The 25,515-nt window shown below is 38.9% G+C and overlaps 1 protein-coding gene and 1 long non-coding RNA gene across 2 annotated transcripts in view; both read right to left on the reverse strand.

Annotated features, from left to right (window-relative positions):
- The window catches only part of LOC124012232, a 60,251-nt gene extending 48,971 nt beyond the window's left edge, over positions 1–11,280 (reverse strand). The window contains exons 1-32 of the mRNA XM_046325708.1: positions 11,076–11,280; positions 10,653–10,813; positions 10,351–10,415; positions 10,021–10,202; positions 9,598–9,758; positions 9,296–9,360; positions 8,966–9,147; positions 8,543–8,703; positions 8,241–8,305; positions 7,911–8,092; positions 7,488–7,648; positions 7,186–7,250; positions 6,856–7,037; positions 6,433–6,593; positions 6,131–6,195; positions 5,801–5,982; positions 5,378–5,538; positions 5,076–5,140; positions 4,746–4,927; positions 4,323–4,483; positions 4,021–4,085; positions 3,691–3,872; positions 3,268–3,428; positions 2,966–3,030; positions 2,636–2,817; positions 2,211–2,371; positions 1,909–1,973; positions 1,579–1,760; positions 1,156–1,316; positions 854–918; positions 524–705; positions 101–261 (exon numbers count right to left, since the gene is read on the reverse strand). Coding sequence (XP_046181664.1) covers positions 101–261; positions 524–705; positions 854–918; positions 1,156–1,316; positions 1,579–1,760; positions 1,909–1,973; positions 2,211–2,371; positions 2,636–2,817; positions 2,966–3,030; positions 3,268–3,428; positions 3,691–3,872; positions 4,021–4,085; positions 4,323–4,483; positions 4,746–4,927; positions 5,076–5,140; positions 5,378–5,538; positions 5,801–5,982; positions 6,131–6,195; positions 6,433–6,593; positions 6,856–7,037; positions 7,186–7,250; positions 7,488–7,648; positions 7,911–8,092; positions 8,241–8,305; positions 8,543–8,703; positions 8,966–9,147; positions 9,296–9,360; positions 9,598–9,758; positions 10,021–10,202; positions 10,351–10,415; positions 10,653–10,813; positions 11,076–11,280 — 4,446 coding nt within the window. The remainder of the gene's footprint in view (positions 1–100; positions 262–523; positions 706–853; positions 919–1,155; positions 1,317–1,578; positions 1,761–1,908; positions 1,974–2,210; positions 2,372–2,635; positions 2,818–2,965; positions 3,031–3,267; positions 3,429–3,690; positions 3,873–4,020; positions 4,086–4,322; positions 4,484–4,745; positions 4,928–5,075; positions 5,141–5,377; positions 5,539–5,800; positions 5,983–6,130; positions 6,196–6,432; positions 6,594–6,855; positions 7,038–7,185; positions 7,251–7,487; positions 7,649–7,910; positions 8,093–8,240; positions 8,306–8,542; positions 8,704–8,965; positions 9,148–9,295; positions 9,361–9,597; positions 9,759–10,020; positions 10,203–10,350; positions 10,416–10,652; positions 10,814–11,075) is intronic.
- Positions 11,281–11,725: 445 nt separating this feature from the next.
- On the reverse strand, positions 11,726–12,524 carry LOC124012512. The gene is made up of 3 exons (XR_006834734.1): positions 12,461–12,524; positions 12,131–12,312; positions 11,726–11,868 (listed from the first exon to the last, which is right to left on the reverse strand). It is a non-coding gene; the product is annotated as an uncharacterized LOC124012512 (long non-coding RNA).
- Positions 12,525–25,515: the final 12,991 nt, after the last annotated feature.

A 25,515-nucleotide genomic window follows, 5' to 3' on the forward strand; every position in this document is an offset into this window, starting at 1 on the left:
ATTAAGCCTAAAGTCATTGTCACTTGAACCTTAGGTAAAGTCAATAACCACATCAACATAGACACAAATGAATGGTCATATCTGGATTTCGAGGACTTACAATTGTAGTAATGGTTACTGATAGTGTTTTGAATTCTGTGCTTTGAGGGTCAGTCAAGGCTGGTACAAAAGCTTGCTGCAAGGTGACTTGTAATTCCACCACTGGAGGAGGTGCCGTTGTTATGGCAGTTGTAGCAGGAACAGTTGTTGTAGCAGGGGTATCTGAAATTAATAAAACATTACACTCTTTTAGAATTTGAAAGGTGCTCCAAATGCAACGTGTGCTTAAACTGTACTGGTTGGTGATGTACTAGTGTGTACAACTTGATAACGTGGGATGTTGGAGGGAGGACAGTGAAATGTTGCTGATGTAGCCGCAATTGGTTGATCAATTCCGCAACGTGATTTAACTTCAAAGGTTCTACAACTGAACATTACTTGTCAATGGATATTTTTGGAGCACCGATTGATTGGGTTTGCTTACTTATCACAGTGATGGAGTTCAGATCCAAAGATAAGTTGAAGTTAGAGTTTGGATTGGTCACAGCCTCTTTCAATGTTTCAACAATGTCACTGTCCTTGGGGATAGGTACTGTGGAGGTCGCATTGAACTCCAGTTCCAAATCCACCTCTGTGTTAGGATCCTGACCGAGACGAGGCACAGGTCTGCAGAGGGTCAAAAAGTTCATAGGTCAGGGTCAAGTCAAAAGGTGACTGAAAAAGTAAAGGTTTGCTAAAAATAAGGCTTTTTAGGTTCTAAAGACTTTATTGTCTAAATGAAAGAAAATGGTTTAAAAGTAGAATACAATATTACCTGAATTGAGTAACAGTCGTCTGAACGAAACTAAGCCCATATCTTTGTCGGAAGATTGTGTCACACTGTAAGGAGTAGGGGAGAGAAGAGTCAACTTTAATAGACTATCAAATAGTATGAGAGATTTTACAAACATAATATATATATAACATTATTAGGCCTATATATTTTAACAATCCCTTATTCCCGTAGCTCACCGATCATTAAGCCTAAAGTCATTGTCACTTGAACCTTAGGTAAAGTCAATAACCACATCAACATAGACACAAATGAATGGTCATATCTGGATTTCGAGGACTTACAATTGTAGTAATGGTTACTGATAGTGTTTTGAATTCTGTGCTTTGAGGGTCAGTCAAGGCTGGTACAAAAGCTTGCTGCAAGGTGACTTGTAATTCCACCACTGGAGGAGGTGCCGTTGTTATGGCAGTTGTAGCAGGAACAGTTGTTGTAGCAGGGGTATCTGAAATTAATAAAACATTACACTCTTTTAGAATTTGAAAGGTGCTCCAAATGCAACGTGTGCTTAAACTGTACTGGTTGGTGATGTACTAGTGTGTACAACTTGATAACGTGGGATGTTGGAGGGAGGACAGTGAAATGTTGCTGATGTAGCCGCAATTGGTTGATCAATTCCGCAACGTGATTTAACTTCAAAGGTTCTACAACTGAACATTACTTGTCAATGGATATTTTTGGAGCACCGATTGATTGGGTTTGCTTACTTATCACAGTGATGGAGTTCAGATCCAAAGATAAGTTGAAGTTAGAGTTTGGATTGGTCACAGCCTCTTTCAATGTTTCAACAATGTCACTGTCCTTGGGGATAGGTACTGTGGAGGTCGCATTGAACTCCAGTTCCAAATCCACCTCTGTGTTAGGATCCTGACCGAGACGAGGCACAGGTCTGCAGAGGGTCAAAAAGTTCATAGGTCAGGGTCAAGTCAAAAGGTGACTGAAAAAGTAAAGGTTTGCTAAAAATAAGGCTTTTTAGGTTCTAAAGACTTTAATGTCTAAATGAAAGAAAATGGTTTAAAAGTAGAATACAATATTACCTGAATTGAGTAACAGTCGTCTGAACGAAACTAAGCCCATATCTTTGTCGGAAGATTGTGTCACACTGTAAGGAGTAGGGGAGAGAAGAGTCAACTTTAATAGACTATCAAATAGTATGAGAGATTTTACAAACATAATATATATATAACATTATTAGGCCTATATATTTTAACAATCCCTTATTCCCGTAGCTCACCGATCATTAAGCCTAAAGTCATTGTCACTTGAACCTTAGGTAAAGTCAATAACCACATCAACATAGACACAAATGAATGGTCATATCTGGATTTCGAGGACTTACAATTGTAGTAATGGTTACTGATAGTGTTTTGAATTCTGTGCTTTGAGGGTCAGTCAAGGCTGGTACAAAAGCTTGCTGCAAGGTGACTTGTAATTCCACCACTGGAGGAGGTGCCGTTGTTATGGCAGTTGTAGCAGGAACAGTTGTAGTAGCAGGGGTATCTGAAATTAATAAAACATTACACTCTTTTAGAATTTGAAAGGTGCTCCAAATGCAACGTGTGCTTAAACTGTACTGGTTGGTGAGTTGTACTAGTGTGTACAACTTGATAACGTGGGATGTTGGAGGGAGGACAGTGAAATGTTGCTGATGTAGCCGTAATTGGTTGATCAATTCCGCAACGTGATTTAACTTCAAAGGTTCTACAACTGAACATTACTTGTCAATGGATATTTTTGGAGCACCGATTGATTGGGTTTGCTTACTTATCACAGTGATGGAGTTCAGATCCAAAGATAAGTTGAAGTTAGAGTTTGGATTGGTCACAGCCTCTTTCAATGTTTCAACAATGTCACTGTCCTTGGGGATAGGTACTGTGGAGGTCGCATTGAACTCCAGTTCCAAATCCACCTCTGTGTTAGGATCCTGACCGAGACGAGGCACAGGTCTGCAGAGGGTCAAAAAGTTCATAGGTCAGGGTCAAGTCAAAAGGTGACTGAAAAAGTAAAGGTTTGCTAAAAATAAGGCTTTTTAGGTTCTAAAGACTTTATTGTCTAAATGAAAGAAAATGGTTTAAAAGTAGAATACAATATTACCTGAATTGAGTAACAGTCGTCTGAACGAAACTAAGCCCATATCTTTGTCGGAAGATTGTGTCACACTGTAAGGAGTAGGGGAGAGAAGAGTCAACTTTAATAGACTATCAAATAGTATGAGAGATTTTACAAACACAATATATATATAACATTATTAGGCCTATATATTTTAACAATCCCTTATTCCCGTAGCTCACCGATCATTAAGCCTAAAGTCATTGTCACTTGAACCTTAGGTAAAGTCAATAACCACATCAACATAGACACAAATGAATGGTCATATCTGGATTTCGAGGACTTACAATTGTAGTAATGGTTACTGATAGTGTTTTGAATTCTGTGCTTTGAGGGTCAGTCAAGGCTGGTACAAAAGCTTGCTGCAAGGTGACTTGTAATTCCACCACTGGAGGAGGTGCCGTTGTTATGGCAGTTGTAGCAGGAACAGTTGTTGTAGCAGGGGTATCTGAAATTAATAAAACATTACACTCTTTTAGAATTTGAAAGGTGCTCCAAATGCAACGTGTGCTTAAACTGTACTGGTTGGTGATGTACTAGTGTGTACAACTTGATAACGTGGGATGTTGGAGGGAGGACAGTGAAATGTTGCTGATGTAGCCGCAATTGGTTGATCAATTCCGCAACGTGATTTAACTTCAAAGGTTCTACAACTGAACATTACTTGTCAATGGATATTTTTGGAGCACCGATTGATTGGGTTTGCTTACTTATCACAGTGATGGAGTTCAGATCCAAAGATAAGTTGAAGTTAGAGTTTGGATTGGTCACAGCCTCTTTCAATGTTTCAACAATGTCACTGTCCTTGGGGATAGGTACTGTGGAGGTCGCATTGAACTCCAGTTCCAAATCCACCTCTGTGTTAGGATCCTGACCGAGACGAGGCACAGGTCTGCAGAGGGTCAAAAAGTTCATAGGTCAGGGTCAAGTCAAAAGGTGACTGAAAAAGTAAAGGTTTGCTAAAAATAAGGCTTTTTAGGTTCTAAAGACTTTATTGTCTAAATGAAAGAAAATGGTTTAAAAGTAGAATACAATATTACCTGAATTGAGTAACAGTCGTCTGAACGAAACTAAGCCCATATCTTTGTCGGAAGATTGTGTCACACTGTAAGGAGTAGGGGAGAGAAGAGTCAACTTTAATAGACTATCAAATAGTATGAGAGATTTTACAAACATAATATATATATAACATTATTAGGCCTATATATTTTAACAATCCCTTATTCCCGTAGCTCACCGATCATTAAGCCTAAAGTCATTGTCACTTGAACCTTAGGTAAAGTCAATAACCACATCAACATAGACACAAATGAATGGTCATATCTGGATTTCGAGGACTTACAATTGTAGTAATGGTTACTGATAGTGTTTTGAATTCTGTGCTTTGAGGGTCAGTCAAGGCTGGTACAAAAGCTTGCTGCAAGGTGACTTGTAATTCCACCACTGGAGGAGGTGCCGTTGTTATGGCAGTTGTAGCAGGAACAGTTGTTGTAGCAGGGGTATCTGAAATTAATAAAACATTACACTCTTTTAGAATTTGAAAGGTGCTCCAAATGCAACGTGTGCTTAAACTGTACTGGTTGGTGATGTACTAGTGTGTACAACTTGATAACGTGGGATGTTGGAGGGAGGACAGTGAAATGTTGCTGATGTAGCCGCAATTGGTTGATCAATTCCGCAACGTGATTTAACTTCAAAGGTTCTACAACTGAACATTACTTGTCAATGGATATTTTTGGAGCACCGATTGATTGGGTTTGCTTACTTATCACAGTGATGGAGTTCAGATCCAAAGATAAGTTGAAGTTAGAGTTTGGATTGGTCACAGCCTCTTTCAATGTTTCAACAATGTCACTGTCCTTGGGGATAGGTACTGTGGAGGTCGCATTGAACTCCAGTTCCAAATCCACCTCTGTGTTAGGATCCTGACCGAGACGAGGCACAGGTCTGCAGAGGGTCAAAAAGTTCATAGGTCAGGGTCAAGTCAAAAGGTGACTGAAAAAGTAAAGGTTTGCTAAAAATAAGGCTTTTTAGGTTCTAAAGACTTTATTGTCTAAATGAAAGAAAATGGTTTAAAAGTAGAATACAATATTACCTGAATTGAGTAACAGTCGTCTGAACGAAACTAAGCCCATATCTTTGTCGGAAGATTGTGTCACACTGTAAGGAGTAGGGGAGAGAAGAGTCAACTTTAATAGACTATCAAATAGTATGAGAGATTTTACAAACACAATATATATATAACATTATTAGGCCTATATATTTTAACAATCCCTTATTCCCGTAGCTCACCGATCATTAAGCCTAAAGTCATTGTCACTTGAACCTTAGGTAAAGTCAATAACCACATCAACATAGACACAAATGAATGGTCATATCTGGATTTCGAGGACTTACAATTGTAGTAATGGTTACTGATAGTGTTTTGAATTCTGTGCTTTGAGGGTCAGTCAAGGCTGGTACAAAAGCTTGCTGCAAGGTGACTTGTAATTCCACCACTGGAGGAGGTGCCGTTGTTATGGCAGTTGTAGCAGGAACAGTTGTTGTAGCAGGGGTATCTGAAATTAATAAAACATTACACTCTTTTAGAATTTGAAAGGTGCTCCAAATGCAACGTGTGCTTAAACTGTACTGGTTGGTGATGTACTAGTGTGTACAACTTGATAACGTGGGATGTTGGAGGGAGGACAGTGAAATGTTGCTGATGTAGCCGCAATTGGTTGATCAATTCCGCAACGTGATTTAACTTCAAAGGTTCTACAACTGAACATTACTTGTCAATGGATATTTTTGGAGCACCGATTGATTGGGTTTGCTTACTTATCACAGTGATGGAGTTCAGATCCAAAGATAAGTTGAAGTTAGAGTTTGGATTGGTCACAGCCTCTTTCAATGTTTCAACAATGTCACTGTCCTTGGGGATAGGTACTGTGGAGGTCGCATTGAACTCCAGTTCCAAATCCACCTCTGTGTTAGGATCCTGACCGAGACGAGGCACAGGTCTGCAGAGGGTCAAAAAGTTCATAGGTCAGGGTCAAGTCAAAAGGTGACTGAAAAAGTAAAGGTTTGCTAAAAATAAGGCTTTTTAGGTTCTAAAGACTTTATTGTCTAAATGAAAGAAAATGGTTTAAAAGTAGAATACAATATTACCTGAATTGAGTAACAGTCGTCTGAACGAAACTAAGCCCATATCTTTGTCGGAAGATTGTGTCACACTGTAAGGAGTAGGGGAGAGAAGAGTCAACTTTAATAGACTATCAAATAGTATGAGAGATTTTACAAACATAATATATATATAACATTATTAGGCCTATATATTTTAACAATCCCTTATTCCCGTAGCTCACCGATCATTAAGCCTAAAGTCATTGTCACTTGAACCTTAGGTAAAGTCAATAACCACATCAACATAGACACAAATGAATGGTCATATCTGGATTTCGAGGACTTACAATTGTAGTAATGGTTACTGATAGTGTTTTGAATTCTGTGCTTTGAGGGTCAGTCAAGGCTGGTACAAAAGCTTGCTGCAAGGTGACTTGTAATTCCACCACTGGAGGAGGTGCCGTTGTTATGGCAGTTGTAGCAGGAACAGTTGTTGTAGCAGGGGTATCTGAAATTAATAAAACATTACACTCTTTTAGAATTTGAAAGGTGCTCCAAATGCAACGTGTGCTTAAACTGTACTGGTTGGTGATGTACTAGTGTGTACAACTTGATAACGTGGGATGTTGGAGGGAGTACAGTGAAATGTTGCTGATGTAGCCGTAATTGGTTGATCAATTCCGCAACGTGATTTAACTTCAAAGGTTCTACAACTGAACATTACTTGTCAATGGATATTTTTGGAGCACCGATTGATTGGGTTTGCTTACTTATCACAGTGATGGAGTTCAGATCCAAAGATAAGTTGAAGTTAGAGTTTGGATTGGTCACAGCCTCTTTCAATGTTTCAACAATGTCACTGTCCTTGGGGATAGGTACTGTAAAGGTCGCATTGAACTCCAGTTCCAAATCCACCTCTGTGTTAGGATCCTGACCGAGACGAGGCACAGGTCTGCAGAGGGTCAAAAAGTTCATAGGTCAGGGTCAAGTCAAAAGGTGACTGAAAAAGTAAAGGTTTGCTAAAAATAAGGCTTTTTAGGTTCTAAAGACTTTATTGTCTAAATGAAAGAAAATGGTTTAAAAGTAGAATACAATATTACCTGAATTGAGTAACAGTCGTCTGAACGAAACTAAGCCCATATCTTTGTCGGAAGATTGTGTCACACTGTAAGGAGTAGGGGAGAGAAGAGTCAACTTTAATAGACTATCAAATAGTATGAGAGATTTTACAAACACAATATATATATAACATTATTAGGCCTATATATTTTAACAATCCCTTATTCCCGTAGCTCACCGATCATTAAGCCTAAAGTCATTGTCACTTGAACCTTAGGTAAAGTCAATAACCACATCAACATAGACACAAATGAATGGTCATATCTGGATTTCGAGGACTTACAATTGTAGTAATGGTTACTGATAGTGTTTTGAATTCTGTGCTTTGAGGGTCAGTCAAGGCTGGTACAAAAGCTTGCTGCAAGGTGACTTGTAATTCCACCACTGGAGGAGGTGCCGTTGTTATGGCAGTTGTAGCAGGAACAGTTGTTGTAGCAGGGGTATCTGAAATTAATAAAACATTACACTCTTTTAGAATTTGAAAGGTGCTCCAAATGCAACGTGTGCTTAAACTGTACTGGTTGGTGATGTACTAGTGTGTACAACTTGATAACGTGGGATGTTGGAGGGAGGACAGTGAAATGTTGCTGATGTAGCCGCAATTGGTTGATCAATTCCGCAATGTGATTTAACTTCAAAGGTTCTACAACTGAACATTACTTGTCAATGGATATTTTTGGAGCACCTATTGATTGGGTTTGCTTACTTATCACAGTGATGGAGTTCAGATCCAAAGATAAGTTGAAGTTAGAGTTTGGATTGGTCACAGCCTCTTTCAATGTTTCAACAATGTCACTGTCCTTGGGGATAGGTACTGTGGAGGTCGCATTGAACTCCAGTTCCAAATCCACCTCTGTGTTAGGATCCTGACCGAGACGAGGCACAGGTCTGCAGAGGGTCAAAAAGTTCATAGGTCAGGGTCAAGTCAAAAGGTGACTGAAAAAGTAAAGGTTTGCTAAAAATAAGGCTTTTTAGGTTCTAAAGACTTTATTGTCTAAATGAAAGAAAATGGTTTAAAAGTAGAATACAATATTACCTGAATTGAGTAACAGTCGTCTGAACGAAACTAAGCCCATATCTTTGTCGGAAGATTGTGTCACACTGTAAGGAGTAGGGGAGAGAAGAGTCAACTTTAATAGACTATCAAATAGTATGAGAGATTTTACAAACATAATATATATATAACATTATTAGGCCTATATATTTTAACAATCCCTTATTCCCATAGCTCACCGATCATTAAGCCTAAAGTCATTGTCACTTGAACCTTAGGTAAAGTCAATAACCACATCAACATAGACACAAATGAATGGTCATATCTGGATTTCGAGGACTTACAATTGTAGTAATGGTTACTGATAGTGTTTTGAATTCTGTGCTTTGAGGGTCAGTCAAGGCTGGTACAAAAGCTTGCTGCAAGGTGACTTGTAATTCCACCACTGGAGGAGGTGCCGTTGTTATGGCAGTTGTAGCAGGAACAGTTGTTGTAGCAGGGGTATCTGAAATTAATAAAACATTACACTCTTTTAGAATTTGAAAGGTGCTCCAAATGCAACGTGTGCTTAAACTGTACTGGTTGGTGATGTACTAGTGTGTACAACTTGATAACGTGGGATGTTGGAGGGAGGACAGTGAAATGTTGCTGATGTAGCCGCAATTGGTTGATCAATTCCGCAACGTGATTTAACTTCAAAGGTTCTACAACTGAACATTACTTGTCAATGGATATTTTTGGAGCACCGATTGATTGGGTTTGCTTACTTATCACAGTGATGGAGTTCAGATCCAAAGATAAGTTGAAGTTAGAGTTTGGATTGGTCACAGCCTCTTTCAATGTTTCAACAATGTCACTGTCCTTGGGGATAGGTACTGTGGAGGTCGCATTGAACTCCAGTTCCAAATCCACCTCTGTGTTAGGATCCTGACCGAGACGAGGCACAGGTCTGCAGAGGGTCAAAAAGTTCATAGGTCAGGGTCAAGTCAAAAGGTGACTGAAAAAGTAAAGGTTTGCTAAAAATAAGGCTTTTTAGGTTCTAAAGACTTTATTGTCTAAATGAAAGAAAATGGTTTAAAAGTAGAATACAATATTACCTGAATTGAGTAACAGTCGTCTGAACGAAACTAAGCCCATATCTTTGTCGGAAGATTGTGTCACACTGTAAGGAGTAGGGGAGAGAAGAGTCAACTTTAATAGACTATCAAATAGTATGAGAGATTTTACAAACATAATATATATATAACATTATTAGGCCTATATATTTTAACAATCCCTTATTCCCGTAGCTCACCGATCATTAAGCCTAAAGTCATTGTCACTTGAACCTTAGGTAAAGTCAATAACCACATCAACATAGACACAAATGAATGGTCATATCTGGATTTCGAGGACTTACAATTGTAGTAATGGTTACTGATAGTGTTTTGAATTCTGTGCTTTGAGGGTCAGTCAAGGCTGGTACAAAAGCTTGCTGCAAGGTGACTTGTAATTCCACCACTGGAGGAGGTGCCGTTGTTATGGCAGTTGTAGCAGGAACAGTTGTTGTAGCAGGGGTATCTGAAATTAATAAAACATTACACTCTTTTAGAATTTGAAAGGTGCTCCAAATGCAACGTGTGCTTAAACTGTACTGGTTGGTGATGTACTAGTGTGTACAACTTGATAACGTGGGATGTTGGAGGGAGGACAGTGAAATGTTGCTGATGTAGCCGCAATTGGTTGATCAATTCCGCAACGTGATTTAACTTCAAAGGTTCTACAACTGAACATTACTTGTCAATGGATATTTTTGGAGCACCGATTGATTGGGTTTGCTTACTTATCACAGTGATGGAGTTCAGATCCAAAGATAAGTTGAAGTTAGAGTTTGGATTGGTCACAGCCTCTTTCAATGTTTCAACAATGTCACTGTCCTTGGGGATAGGTACTGTGGAGGTCGCATTGAACTCCAGTTCCAAATCCACCTCTGTGTTAGGATCCTGACCGAGACGAGGCACAGGTCTGCAGAGGGTCAAAAAGTTCATAGGTCAGGGTCAAGTCAAAAGGTGACTGAAAAAGTAAAGGTTTGCTAAAAATAAGGCTTTTTAGGTTCTAAAGACTTTATTGTCTAAATGAAAGAAAATGGTTTAAAAGTAGAATACAATATTACCTGAATTGAGTAACAGTCGTCTGAACGAAACTAAGCCCATATCTTTGTCGGAAGATTGTGTCACACTGTAAGGAGTAGGGGAGAGAAGAGTCAACTTTAATAGACTATCAAATAGTATGAGAGATTTTACAAACACAATATATATATAACATTATTAGGCCTATATATTTTAACAATCCCTTATTCCCGTAGCTCACCGATCATTAAGCCTAAAGTCATTGTCACTTGAACCTTAGGTAAAGTCAATAACCACATCAACATAGACACAAATGAATGGTCATATCTGGATTTCGAGGACTTACAATTGTAGTAATGGTTACTGATAGTGTTTTGAATTCTGTGCTTTGAGGGTCAGTCAAGGCTGGTACAAAAGCTTGCTGCAAGGTGACTTGTAATTCCACCACTGGAGGAGGTGCCGTTGTTATGGCAGTTGTAGCAGGAACAGTTGTTGTAGCAGGGGTATCTGAAATTAATAAAACATTACACTCTTTTAGAATTTGAAAGGTGCTCCAAATGCAATGTGTGATTAAACTGTACTGGTTGGTGATGTACTAGTGTGTACAACTTGATAACGTGGGATGTTGGAGGGAGGACAGTGAAATGTTGCTGATGTAGCCGCAATTGGTTGATCAATTCCGCAACGTGATTTAACTTCAAAGGTTCTACAACTGAACATTACTTGTCAATGGATATTTTTGGAGCACCTATTGATTGGGTTTGCTTACTTATCACAGTGATGGTGTTCAGATCCAAAGATAAGTTGAAGTTAGAGTTTGGATTGGTCACAGCCTCTTTCAATGTTTCAACAATGTCACTGTCCTTGGGGATAGGTACTGTGGAGGTCGCATTGAACTCCAGTTCCAAATCCACCTCTGTGTTAGGATCCTGACCGAGACCAGGCACAGGTCTGCAGAGGGTCAAAAAGTTCATAGGTCAGGGTCAAGTCAAAAGGTGACTGAAAAAGTAAAGGTTTGCTAAAAATAAGGCTTTTTAGGTTCTAAAGACTTTATTGTCTAAATGAAAGAAAATGGTTTAAAAGTAGAATACAATATTACCTGAATTGAATAACAGTCGTCTGAATGAAACTAAGCCCATATCTTTGTCGGAAGATTGTGTCACACTGTAAGGAGTAGGGGAGAGAAGAGTCAACTTTAATAGACTATCAAATAGTATGAGAGATTTTACAAACATAATATATATATAACATTATTAGGCCTATATATTTTAACAATCCCTTATTCCCGTAGCTCACCGATCATTAAGCCTAAAGTCATTGTCACTTGAACCTTAGGTAAAGTCAATAACCACATCAACATAGACACAAATGAATGGTCATATCTGGATTTCGAGGACTTACAATTGTAGTAAAGGTTACTGATAGTGTTTTGAATTCTGTGCTTTGAGGGTCAGTCAAGGCTGGTACAAAAGCTTGCTGCAAGGTGACTTGTAATTCCACCACTGGAGGAGGTGCCGTTGTTATGGCAGTTGTAGCAGGAACAGTTGTTGTAGCAGGGGTATCTGAAATTAATAAAACATTACACTCTTTTAGAATTTGAAAGGTGCTCCAAATGCAACGTGTGCTTAAACTGTACTGGTTGGTGATGTACTAGTATGTACAACTTGATAACATGGGATGTTGGAGGGAGGACAGTGAAATGTTGCTGATGTAGCCGCAATTGGTTGATCAATTCCGCAACGTGATTTAACTTCAAAGGTTCTACAACTGAACATTACTTGTCAATGGATATTTTTGGAGCACCTATTGATTGTGTTTGCTTACTTATCACAGTGATGGAGTTCAGATCCAAAGATAAGTTGAAGTTAGAGTTTGGATTGGTCACAGCCTCTTTCAATGTTTCAACAATGTCACTGTCCTTGGGGATAGGTACTGTGGAGGTCGCATTGAACTCCAGTTCCAAATCCACCTCTGTGTTAGGATCCTGACCGAGACCAGGCACAGGTCTGCAGAGGGTCAAAAAGTTCATAGGTCAGGGTCAAGTCAAAAGGTGACTGAAAAAGTAAAGGTTTGCTAAAAATAAGGCTTTTTAGGTTCTAAAGACTTTATTGTCTAAATGAAAGAAAATGGTTTAAAAGTAGAATACAATATTACCTGAATTGAGTAACAGTCGTCTGAACGAAACTAAGCCCATATCTTTGTCGGAAGATTGTGTCACACTGTAAGGAGTAGGGGAGAGAAGAGTCAACTTTAATAGACTATCAAATAGTATGAGAGATTTTACAAACATAATACATATAACATTATTAGGCCTATATATTTTAACAATCCCTTATTCCCGTAGCTCACCGATCATTAAGCCTAAAGTCATTGTCACTTGAACCTGAGGTAAAGTCAATAACCACATCAACATAGACACAAATGAATGGTCATATCTGGATTTCGAGGACTTACAATTGTAGTAAAGGTTACTGATAGTGTTTTGAATTCTGTGCTTTGAGGGTCAGTCAAGGCTGGTACAAAAGCTTGCTGCAAGGTGACTTGTAATTCCACCACTGGAGGAGGTGCCGTTGTTATGGCAGTTGTAGCAGGAACAGTTGTTGTAGCAGGGGTATCTGAATTTAATAAAACATTACACTCTTTTAGAATTTGAAAGGTGCTCCAATTGAAATGTGTACTGGTGACGTACTCGTGTTCACCTTTAAAGTACTATTCTCTTATAACAGATTGCACAACATATCCCTTACCGACTGAGATGGAAGTAGTGGTTGTGGTTCCTCTTGTTGTTGATTTTGCAACAGGATAAGCTGTTGTGTTTGTCAACAGATCTGTGGCTGTGCTTGGGGTCGCTGTGAATACAAAATGCCAGATATTAGGGTATATACCTAGAATACAATGTATGGAATTACAACAATTTTGGTGGGCTACGTGATAACGTGTGATGTTTCAGTTGTTTTACATATTCCGCAGTGTGATTTCACTTCAAAGGGGCCACAGCTGTACATTACATGTCAATGGATAATTTTGGAGCATATATTGATTGGGTTTGCTTTGTATTTTTGATTTTGTTTGTTTTTAGATTTCAATAATTTAGCAATGATTCAGTCATCCCAGGCCATTTTTCCCCCACTTCAATGTCACAGATAAATGTAATCACTTCACCATGACCTTTAGGACTTATGCAATATGCATCTGGGACAATAAAATATCTCTAATGTTGCCCCTATATCCCATTGATAGGACTGAGTGTAACTTCTTTGGGGCCAAAACTGTTCAGTTCTTGTCAAAAGGATACTTTTGGTGCACCCTTTGATTGGGTTTACTTACTTATAACAGTGATGGAGTTTGGATCCAGATAAAGGTTGAAAATTGACTTCAGTATATCTGCAATGTCACTACCCTTAGGGAAAGGTTCATTGGAGGTTCCATTGAACACCAGTTCAACCTCAGCCTCTGTGACTGTTCCCATACCGGAACAGAATCCAGTGTTGACGACAGGTCTGCAAAGAGTCAGAGGTGAAAACAATTGGTGAGTGAACAGTGGCCAGTCATTCATGTGTAGCCTTGGTTAAAACACTGTCACCAAAATATCATAAATAAATACCACAGAAAATGTTAGTTTTTGTATAAAATAGATAAATAATGACATATTTAATATATTTAATCAATATTACAATAAACATATCACTAAATAAACATTTTATTAAAATAAGTAAATATTACAGAAATGTTAATTGTGGTATAAAAGTGAATTGTTCTATTTTTGTGTAACAAAATACTTTCCCAGAGTGATTGGTAAATTTAAGAAGAGCTTAGCATAGACTAGAGTATTACTTGAATGCAACAACGACCGTCTGGGTGAAAAGAGTCCCATATCTGGCTCTGTAGATCAAGTCGCACTGTAAAAAATAAAGGAAAAAGGAAACAAAATGAACAATTTGTAGAACATGCGTTTAAAGCAGAATCTGGGATATTTCCTTCTTTTCAATTGACCAGTTCTGCCCTCAGTTACTGTTGCGAGGTTGGACAATTTTCCCCTGTGAACCAGCCAGTTTGATTGTTAGCTGCATTTATACTACTTCATGAAGTTATCTGCTATCCACCTATACTAATCTAAAGATCTCAGTTACGTTCTTGTGGATTGACGTTTCAATCACTTCAAGGGAACTGGTTAAAATTAATCTTGTTGTATGGCTAGCTGCTGGATGAGTCTGAATGCTCATAATATAGCTAAATTAACATTTGATGGAAACACAGTTAAATTTCCGGGTTAGCTAGCTAGTTAGCGTATGCTACTTGTTCTGTGCCTGGCAATGCAAGTAAGCTAACTACTCAACAAACAAGGCAACACATGTATAATTTCAACTGGCTCCGCATTTCAGGATTCAGCCACAAGTTCCCCCAAGGGTGCACTGTTTAATTTATTTGATCCATTTTAAACAATTCATTTTTAATGTAAACTAATTGTTTGGCACAGCCCTCATAGGCTTCCTTGCATTTGAAATGAGACCACGTCTGGTTAGCGACAGTTGCTATACACCGGAGCTCTGCCACTGGATAGTTAGCTTGCCAATCAATAACTCAACATTCTTTACAACTAAATGGTACACTGTTATTTCAATTTTACAAATATTAATTGATTCTTGACAAATGTAACTTAAGAATGCCTTTTGAGCTTTCCTCTTACTTACCATATCTAAAAATGTTTATGATACCATAAGCCACAAACTGGCAGCGGATTTGCGCTCTACAGTTTTAGACTTGATTTTGGTCTCAAATGAAGCATATAATCTGGGACCATGGTTAAGCCACTTTAGATTGCACTGGGTTTTGGGTAATATGGGTTCATGGTTGGCCATGAAATCATTGAATTTCCAAGGGAAATCAACAAGTGCTTTGGTCCCACCCACATTTTGGGACTGGGTTTTTCAAATGCCCCAGTGAGGTGTCAGTAAGGTTGTTATACTCCATTGTTTTGTGTTTGTAAACAAACACAATAGCTTCAAAATATGTTAAAACTATCCTGTTGATCTCATGGATTTTCAGTCCATCTGTCGCTCTGTCTTTGAATCAGAAAGTGGTTACATTCCCTAGCGCCATTCATTGGGCTGAAACACAAGCTCAGGATTGTGACCTGAACTTTACTACTGATATTATCAACTATCATCACACAATGTCCATGGTCATACATTAAAGAACAAGCTGTTCAGAGACAAGTCAATGGTCACCGCTGGCTTTCTATGACCTACCATTTTAACAATGTTTGCGGCAAGTACTTGAAATTCTTTGCTTAGAGGATTACTCAAAGCTTTTACAAACACTTGTTGTATGGTGACATGTAAAGCCACAAGTGGAGGTGCAGTTGTTCTGGCAGTTGTCGTATGAACAGATGTTGTTGCAGGAGCACCTGGAATTCAAAAAGAAAAAAAGAGTCTGATACTAAAATCTGTAGATACATTTGAACTTGGAAGTTTACATACACCTTAGCCAAATACATTTCAATTCAGTTTTTCACAATTCCTGACATTTAGTCCTAGTAACAATTCCTTGTCTTAGGTCAGTTAGGATCACCACATCATTTTAAGAATGTGAAATGTCAGAATAATAGTGGAGAGACTGATTTATTGCAGCTTTTATTTCTTTCATCACATTCCCAGTGGGTCAGAAGTTTACATACACTCAATTAGTATTGCCTTTAAATTGTTTAACTTGGGTCAAATGTTCTGGGTAGCCTTCCACAAGCTTCCCGAAATAAGTTGGGTATATTCTGGCTCATCCCTCCTGACAGAGCTGGTGTAACTGAGTCAGGATTGTAGGTCTCCTTGCTCACACACACTTTTTCAGTTCTGCCCACATATTTTCTAGGATTGAGGTCAGGGCTTTGTGATGGCCACTCCAATACCTTGACTTTGTTTTTCTTAAGCCATTTTACACAACTTTGGAAATATGCTTGGGGTCATTATCCATTTGGAAGACCCATTTGCGACCAAGCTTTAACTTCCTGACTGATGTCTTGAGATGTTGCTTCATTATGATGACATCTATTTTGTGAAGTGGACCAGTCCCTCCTGCAGCAAAGCAACCCCACAACATGATGCTGCCACCCCGGTGCTTCACAGTTGGGATGATATACTTCCACCCTTTTTCCTCCAACCTGAGGGTTATGACGGCTGCGTGGTCCCATGGTGTTAATACTTGCGTACTATTGTTTGTACAGATGAGCATGATACCTTCAGGCATTTGGAAATTGCTCCCAAGATGAACCATTTTCTTCTGAGGTCTGGCCTGATTTATTTAGATTTTCCCATGATGTCAAGCAAAGAGGCATTGAGTTTGAAGGTAGACTTTGAAATACATCCACAGGTACACCTCCAAATGACTAAAATTATGTCAATTAGCCTATAAGCCATGACATCATTTTCTGGAAATTTCAAAGCTGTTCAAAGGCACAGTCAACTTAGTGTATGTACATTTCTGACCCACTGGATTTGTGTTACAGTGAATTATAAGTGAAATAATCTGTCTATTAACAATTGTTGAAAAAATTACTTGTGTCATGCACAAAGTAGATGTCCTCACCGATTTGCCAAAACTATAGTTTGTTAATTAACAAGAAATTTGTGGAGTGGTTGAAAAACGAGTTTAATGACTCCAACCTAAGTGTATGTAAACTTCCGACTTCAACTTTAGGTTGTACTGTTGTGTACGGTTGTGTACTACAAGTACATTTTTTAAATATTTGCAGATTGGACAAGATATCACCTACCAACTGTGGTGGATGGAGTGGTTGAGATTCCTGTTGTTGTCGATGCTTCTGTAGTTCCCATTGCATCACTGACAGCAGCTCCAGTTATTTCTGGGAGTTGTGTTGTAGTCATTGAGATATTAATGGCCGCTATTTCACAGCAAAAACAGAAGCAACTTTATTTGATTAAAACAAGAACCATAACATCACAGACACACATTCCAATATTATGGTTTTATTTCTGTTGGAAATGACAAAATACCACTGATCTGAATGAGTCTTTGCAGCAAACTTCTAATACAGTGAGCGACAAAGGTTTTGGGACAGTGACACATGTTTTGATGTTTTTGCTCTGTATTCCAGCACTTTTGGATTTGAATCGTGAATAATGATGAGTGAGAAATGACTGACGCACCGCCCAAAAATGCTAACCTCATCTTTTATTGTAATGGTGAGAGGTTAGTGTGTCCTGGGGGTATGATATTTGTGCGTCTGTAACTTTCTCACTCATCACTATTCATAATTAATTCAGGACTATCCGTAATCATGGTAGCATCCACATTGATGTAGAAGTGTTTAGAAATATATTATATTCTTATTTGCAATAAAAGTGACTCCAAAAATGACACAATTCATTATTTACCATTTTGGCCACAAAATAATCTGAAACACAACCAAAACAAACAGGAAATGCACCCAACAAGTTTGTAGAGTCACAAGCTTGATGTAATCATTGCGATCAAGGAATATGGGACCAAATGCTAAGGACAGGACAGCGGAGTCAATCACCACCTTCCGGAGACACCTGAAACCCCACCTCTTTAAGGAATACCTAGGATAGGATAAGTAATCCCTCTCACCCCCCCCCTTTAAGATTTTGATGCACTATTGTAAAGTGACTGTTCCACTGGATGTCATAAGGTGAATGCACCAATTTGTAAGTCGCTCTGGATAAGAGCGTCTGCTAAATGACTTAAATGTAAATGTAAAATATATGCTAAACCTTTGACTACTTTAATACACAAAAGTGAATTTGTACCAATACTTTTGGTCCCCTAAAATGGGAGAGAATGTAATACTAACACATACTAATTGAGTTTATGTAAACTTCTGACCCACTGGAAATGTGGTTCACCCAATGTGGATGAAAACAAGCTTAGATTAAAGCTGACAGTCTGCACTTTGACCTCATAGTCAATGTTTCATTTCAATGTTTCATTTCAAGTGTTCATTTCAAGTGCTGGTGAACAGCGCCAAAACAACAAAACATGTCTCACTGTCCCAATACTTTTGGAGCTCACTGTATATCCAAGTTTGCGCTGCTGTAATCCCAAATATTGTTCAATTTTAATCCTAAAAGTTGAAAAGCACATGCATAAACAAGATATTTAAAAAAGATTGTGTAGATTTCCTTTTCCTTTTGTATTTTGTGATTTGATAGTGTGCATTATGCATCTATTAAATGTTGCACTGAATGTGACGTTCCATAAGTAAATTAGTCAATTTATGAGGAGGTTGATCAGTGGTTGCCATTGTACACGCAATTCCAAAGACTTTTAAAACTATGTACAATTTCTGAGAAGTTTAATATATTAAACTTTGGGGAACTTGTAATGATAGTTTGTAAACTTGATACACCGACAATAAATGCAAGTGTTATTATATTAATTGAATTTTGGATATTCAATTCAATTGAAATGAGATTTTAAAACTGAATGCAATATTCAGTCCATACGGTATCAAATCATAAGATATAAATTCAAGTTATGAATTCAATGATACAATTTGTTTATTACAAATTCAATATCTAAATACAAAAAAAAGAAATTGAATTCAAAGACTGTTGGCATTGAAATCACTCCATACACCCGTGTCTAGAAGGCTGATTGTTTCCGTCAGGCCTGTCGTGAGTTTTTATTTATTCGTCAGGTAATTCATCCACATTAAATGGTTTGAAGGAAACATGGTTACATTCTGTGAAATTATGCATCTTAAAAAAACTTTTAAATTACATTTTATACTTTATACCCTGATTATGTCAAACATTAGGAACCCCCCCCCCCCCTGCACTTTTGCCTTCGGGACAGCCTCAATTTGTCCAGGCAGGGACTCTACAAGGTGTCGAAAGCATTCCACAGGGATGCTGGCCAATGTTGAAAAAAACAACATTTAAATAGAGAATGTTCAAATCTAACTATTATATTAACTGCAGACCGTGTTCAGCTCATAAGACCAGGCACACTACGCAACAAAGGCTTAACATTTCTGACATGACCAGAACTATGTCGGAGCCTACGGCCGCACTTAGTGATACTTGATCGGCAGATGTAGACTCTGTCATACTGAACGAGCCAAGACATCCAACAATCGTTTACGACCTAAGAATTTACCAAAGACGTGGATATACAAAGTTGTTGCATAAAATTGAACGTTGGGGGTTTTGTGCCGGCTTTAGTGGCAGGGGACGGGGGGCAGGGGGCAGGGGGCAGGGGGAACAAATTAATTAAGCATTTCATTTTTTTGTTTATACGTGTATTTTCCACATTTTGGAGATTATACCCAGAAATGTCAAAATAGCCACTTACCCATTAGAAGGAGCACTGTTGATGTCATTTGCCTGACATTCATCTTGTGTGCTCTTTCAAAATGTTCACCTAAAGAAACATACAATACAATTAATGCAGGTAAGTGACAGGAATGTTCAATATGGTAGAAATAAGCATAGAAATATAATGACCACAAGCAGTTCCATCGCCGTTTTAGCTACAGGACATTTTTGTATTTCCCTTTGCTGGAAGTAGTCATTTCTAAGCGACACTGCCACATGTCGAAGAAGATGACAGCGTGTCACACGGCGAGATGCAAAAAACACACATATGTAGGTCTGTAACAGTTTGGGTCTAGAGTATCTTCCCCTTTGCAGAGGGGGATGACCACAGCTACTTTCCAATCTTTAGGGATCTCATATGATACGAAAGAGAGATTGAACAGACTAGTTTTAGAGGTTGCAACCATTGCGGTGGATAATTTTAGAAAGAGATGGTCCAGATTGAATAGCCCAGCTGATTTGTAGGGGTTCAGATTTTGCAGCTCTTTCAGAACATCATCTATCTGGATTTGGGTGAAGGAGAAGTGGATGAAGTCTTGGGTAAGTTGCTGTGGGGGGTGCAGAGCTGTTGACTGGGGTAGGGGTAGCCAGATGGAAAGCATGGCCAGCCGTAGAAACATGTATATTGAAATTCTTGTTTATCATAGATTTATCCGTGGTGACTGTGTTTCCTAACCTCAGTGCAGTGGGCAGCTGGGAGGAGGTGTTCTTATTCTCCATGGACTTTACAGTGTCCCAGAACCTTTTGGAGTCTGTGCTACAGGATGCACATTTCTATTTGAAAAAGCTAGCCTTTTCTTACCTAACTTCTTACTTCCCTGAAAAGTTGCATATCGCGGGGGCTATTCGATGCTAATGCAGTATGCCACAGGATGTTTTTGTGCTGGTCAAGGGCAGTCAAGTCTGGAGTGAACCAAGGGCTATATCTGTTCTTAGTTCTAAATGTTTTGAATGGGGCATGCTTATTTAAGATGGTGAGGAAAGCACTTTTAAAGAATAACCAGGAATCCTCTACTAACGGAATGAGGTCAATATCCTTCCAGGATTCCCGGGCCAGGTTGATTAGTGATGATGCATATGTAGTGTATGTATGTTTGTGTTGTGTTGGTATGCGTGTGTGTTATGTGTGTGTGTGAGGACTTTGTGTGAAATGTCAATGTTGTATGTGAGTGAATATGTATATAGTGTGTATATATAGTATACAAACTTAGAAAAAATTTGGGTTCCATGTAGAGCCCTCTGTGGAAAGGGTTCTATATGGAACCGAAAAGGTTCTACCTGGAACCAAAAATGATTCTTCAAATGGTTCTCCTATGGGGACAGCCAAAGAACCCTTTTAGGTTTTAGATAGCACTGTTTTCTCAACAACTAATTGACCGACATCGGTTAAATTATTTGAATTCTATTTCGTTTAAAAAAAATTGGAGCCCCATTTGTATTTTCGGTAGAGATAAATTAAACCCGAACTGTGTGATGTAGTAGGGAGTTTCCAACAGGCCAATATTCTACATACTGAAGTTTAGAGCAGAAAACATGGAAATGAACTACAATGACCACAATCCTTTGCACGCCTGCTTAAACGTGTTAAATCTGTGCAGGGCTGACATGGAGACTGAGAGAAGAGAGAATGCGGGATCAAGAGCCTCAAGAGCCTCAAAAGGTAAGTGATTGATAGTTGGTATTCAGCAGTCATTAAAGTAGCTCTATAGAGATGAGATGATGACTTGCAATGAAATAATAATGTCATCAAATAAAATACATATTTTATTAAGGTAAATTAATGTGAATATATATAATGGTTATATGTTATATGGTTATATATATATAATGGTATAATGTCTAAAAAAGAATTCATCAAAACCGAAATAGAATACCATTATATTATTTTCTAGATCAAACCGAAAATGAACCAACCTCACAAAACACAAATCACTCAGCAGTAGTAACAGGCATTAGCCATGGATTACCATAAATAACTAACCACTTTCAAGCAATCAGCATTCAGGATCCAAATTAACGTTTTATAAAATTAAACAATGCAGAATCTTTCAAAATAATTGCAGTAAATAAAACATGTCTAAATTACAGCACGATTCTGCAACAGGAAGCCATGAACAATTACGTTTATAATACCATTTGCCAAACATGTAATGCATCAAATTCGAAATGTACTAGTTTTGAAACATTTGTTTGGATGTTGAAACACTTCACACTAATTTTCAGCAATGTCATTGAAAGCAGGAAACCTCATTGTCTTTAAAACTGCAGTAATCTGAATATAAGCCTACCTCCTTCTAGGTTTAGTACTTAGACATGGACTAGGCCTGGACTAGCCAAAATAAAAATAAAAATGAAATTATGTTTGAGAAATAAAATGTTCATTGATTAAATTTAAAAGTGCAATTTAATCTAAAGACTAGGCTTTATCTCGGTCCAGGAACCCGCCTCTAAATGTTTTACAGAAAACAAGTCTAAAGAAAATATTTAGGAAAATATTTTTAAAATGTCTCAGTAATAGATTAATATACATACCCAGTGTTATGAACCTTATCATCTTGATATTGTGTGGTGCATGACTCTAAAGAGCTATCACCTTGACTGTCATCACTTTTATAAGATGAAGTGACACCAAAGATAGCGTGACACATATGCTAAAGAGAAGAACATTATGCTAATCATCTGTCAGCTCGTCCCATGATTCATTCCCAGTAAGATGGGGCGGTACTCAGTTTTTCTTACCTCCTCAAACTAGATAGAGTAGGGTTGGGCAGGATTCAAATTAGTTCACAGCCTAGGGGTATGTTGCATTCATAACATCTCGTAAATTCATAAATGTGAAGGTACAACCAAGAAAAATCAACATGAATGCCCCTCCAACCCGTAATTACTAGTGAGAAAAAAATCTAGCATCCCTGAGCACTGACTTCTCCCACATGAAGATCTCTGATGTTTCCGGAAATTACCTTTGCAACAGATTTTCAGGAGTTAAATGCATCAAGAAAACATTATTTATACAGTACTAGTCAAAAGTTTTGATGACACCCCCCATTAGCTGTTGCAAAAGCAGCAGCTACTCTTCCTGGGGTCCACACAAAACAAGAAACATAATACAGAATAACATACAGAACATCAATAGACAAGAACAGCTCAAGGACATGAAAAAATGTAAAAGGCACATGTAGCCTACATATCAATGCATACACACAAACTATCTTGGTCAAATAAGGGAGATGCGTTGTGCCCTGAGGTGTTGCTTCATCTGTTTATGAACATCAACCAGATTTGCTGTTTATTTGAGCAATATGAAATGGAAGGAAGTTTCATGCAATAAGGGCTCTATATAATACTGTACGCTATCTTCAATTTGATCTGGATTTGGGGACTGTCTATCAGCAGCAGGAGAAGAGATTGTTGACTAAAATTACAACTTTATCTCATTTTAAGAATTCATAGTGTGTTGTCTACCTGGAAAAGGTGCTTGTCATCCATCAACCTCAGTACAGTGACCTTAAATGATATGTTAAAATGTGAGATCTAGAGAATCTAGTTTATTTGGGTAGGCTGGGCCTTTCTCGGAACACTCAACTCCATATTGTGGGAGATGAGTCACTGATGTCGTTCCTGATGGGTATTAACCATTCCTCACTGCATCTTATGGGGGAGATTAACATGAACCAGTTTTGTCTGTTTTGTAACCATCTGTCTGGGTAACCAGGCTGCCTCCCAGGTGTGAGCTGGGTGCCACCTACAAGCCATTGAATAATATTGCTTAATCTTTCTCCCAAATTCAAACTAGATTGAGATTTTGAACATGTGGATAAGACATGTTGTATGTTTCAGTCAAAAGTCTATACACAGTTCATTCAGACTTTTTCCAAATGTTCTTACATTATAGCCTTATTCTAAAATTGATTGAATAGCTTTTCCCCCTCATCAATCTACAACACAATACCCCATAATGACAAAGCAAAAAATAAATATCATATTTACATAAACTTCAGAACCTCTACTCAGTAATTTGTTTAGATTTAGACCCTTTACTCAGTACTTTGTTGAATTACATTTGGCAGCGATTACAGCCTCGAGTCTTATTGGGTATGACACTACAACCTTGGCACACCTATATTTGGGGAGTTTCTTCCATTCTTCTCTGCAGATCCTTTCAAGCTCTGTCAGATTGGATGGGGAGCATCGTTGCACAGCTATTTTCAGGTCTCCCCAGAGATCAGGTTCAAGTCCAGGCTCTGGCTGGGCTACTCAAGGATATTCAGAGACTTGTCCCGAAGCTACTCCTGCGTTGTCTTGTCTGGTGCTTAGGGTTGTTGTCCTGCCCAGTCTGAGGTACTAGGCACTCTGGAGCAGGTTTTCATCAAGGATCTCTCTGTACTTTGCTCTATTCATCTTTCCCTCGATCCTGACTAGTCTCCCAGTAACTGCCGCTGAAAATTTCCCACAGCATGATGCCTTCACCACCATGCTTAACAATAGGAATAGTGTCAGGTTTCCTCCAGATGTGTCGCTTGGCATTCAGACCAAAGAGTTCAATCTTTGTTTCATCAGATCCGAGAATCTTGTTTCTCATGGTCTGCGAGTCTTTTAGGCGCATTTTGGCAAACTACAAGTGGGCTGTCATGTGCCTTTTACTGAGGAGTGGCTTCCGTCTGGCCACTCTACCATAAAGACCTGATTAGTGGAGTGATGCAGAGATGATTGTCTTTCTGGAAGTTTCTCAAATCTCCACAAAGGAACTCTGACGGTCTGCCAGTGGCACGAGATCCACGGGTCCAGGGCTGGCTGTTTTCCCAGAACGTAATGGAAGGGAATCAGCCCGGTGGAGGAGGGATGAAGTGAGTTCTGGGCGTACTCCACCCATGGAAGGAAGCGGCCCACTCCCCCTGCTGGTTCTGGCAATGACACCTAAGGAACCTCCCCAGCTCCTGGTTGGTTCTCTCCATCTGCCTGTTGGACTGAGGCCGGTACCTGGATGTGAGGCTGACCGTGGTCTCCAGATTCTCCAAGAAGGCTCTCCATACAAGCAAAGTGAATTGGGGGCCACGGTCAGAGACAATGTTCTCCTGAAGGCCATAGTGCCGGAAAACCTGCCGGAACAGCGAAACTTGGTGAGCGTAGGTTTGGCATAATGGGCAGTTGGCCCCGAACAAGATGGCGTCTAGGCCTCAACGGTTTTTGAGTTATTGCCATTTTTCTGGGATTAAAGGTCCCAAATGAAAATAGAGCAATATTTTTTCTGCTTCACGTCAAAGTAAAGGAACCTACGGTGTCAATAAAAAAAGAACCAGACATTTATCTATCGTCGTTTAACCTGTTAAGACTCTAGGGGCAGTATTTCATTTTTGGATAAAAAGACATGCCCGTTTTAAGCGCAATATTTTGTCACGAAAAGATGCTCGACTATGCTTGGAATTGATAGTTTTGGAAAGAAGACACTCTGACGTTTCCAGAACTGTAAATATTTTCACTGTGAGTGCCATAGAACAGAATCTACAGGCAAAACCAAGATGTTTGAGTGACCAGGAAATCAACAGGATTTCTGGAGGCACGTTTTCCATGATCTCCTTATATGGCTGTGAATGCGACAGGAATGAACGGACACTTCCTATCGTTTCCCCCAGGTGTCTGCAGCATTGTGACGTATTTGTAGGCATATCATTGGAAGATTGACCATAAGAGCCTACAATTACCAAGTGTCCCGCACGGTGTCTGCGTGGAAATTGGTGCGCAAAAGTCAGGTACCAGTATTTTTCCATCCGAATCAGAGAAGAATGCACGCTTCCAGGGAAGGGATTTCAATGAAGAGATATATGACAAAACACCTTGAGGATTGATTCAAACAAC

This window comes from Oncorhynchus gorbuscha, linkage group LG24, assembly GCF_021184085.1.
Source record: "Oncorhynchus gorbuscha isolate QuinsamMale2020 ecotype Even-year linkage group LG24, OgorEven_v1.0, whole genome shotgun sequence".
NCBI classification, from domain to species: Eukaryota; Metazoa; Chordata; class Actinopteri; order Salmoniformes; family Salmonidae; genus Oncorhynchus; species Oncorhynchus gorbuscha.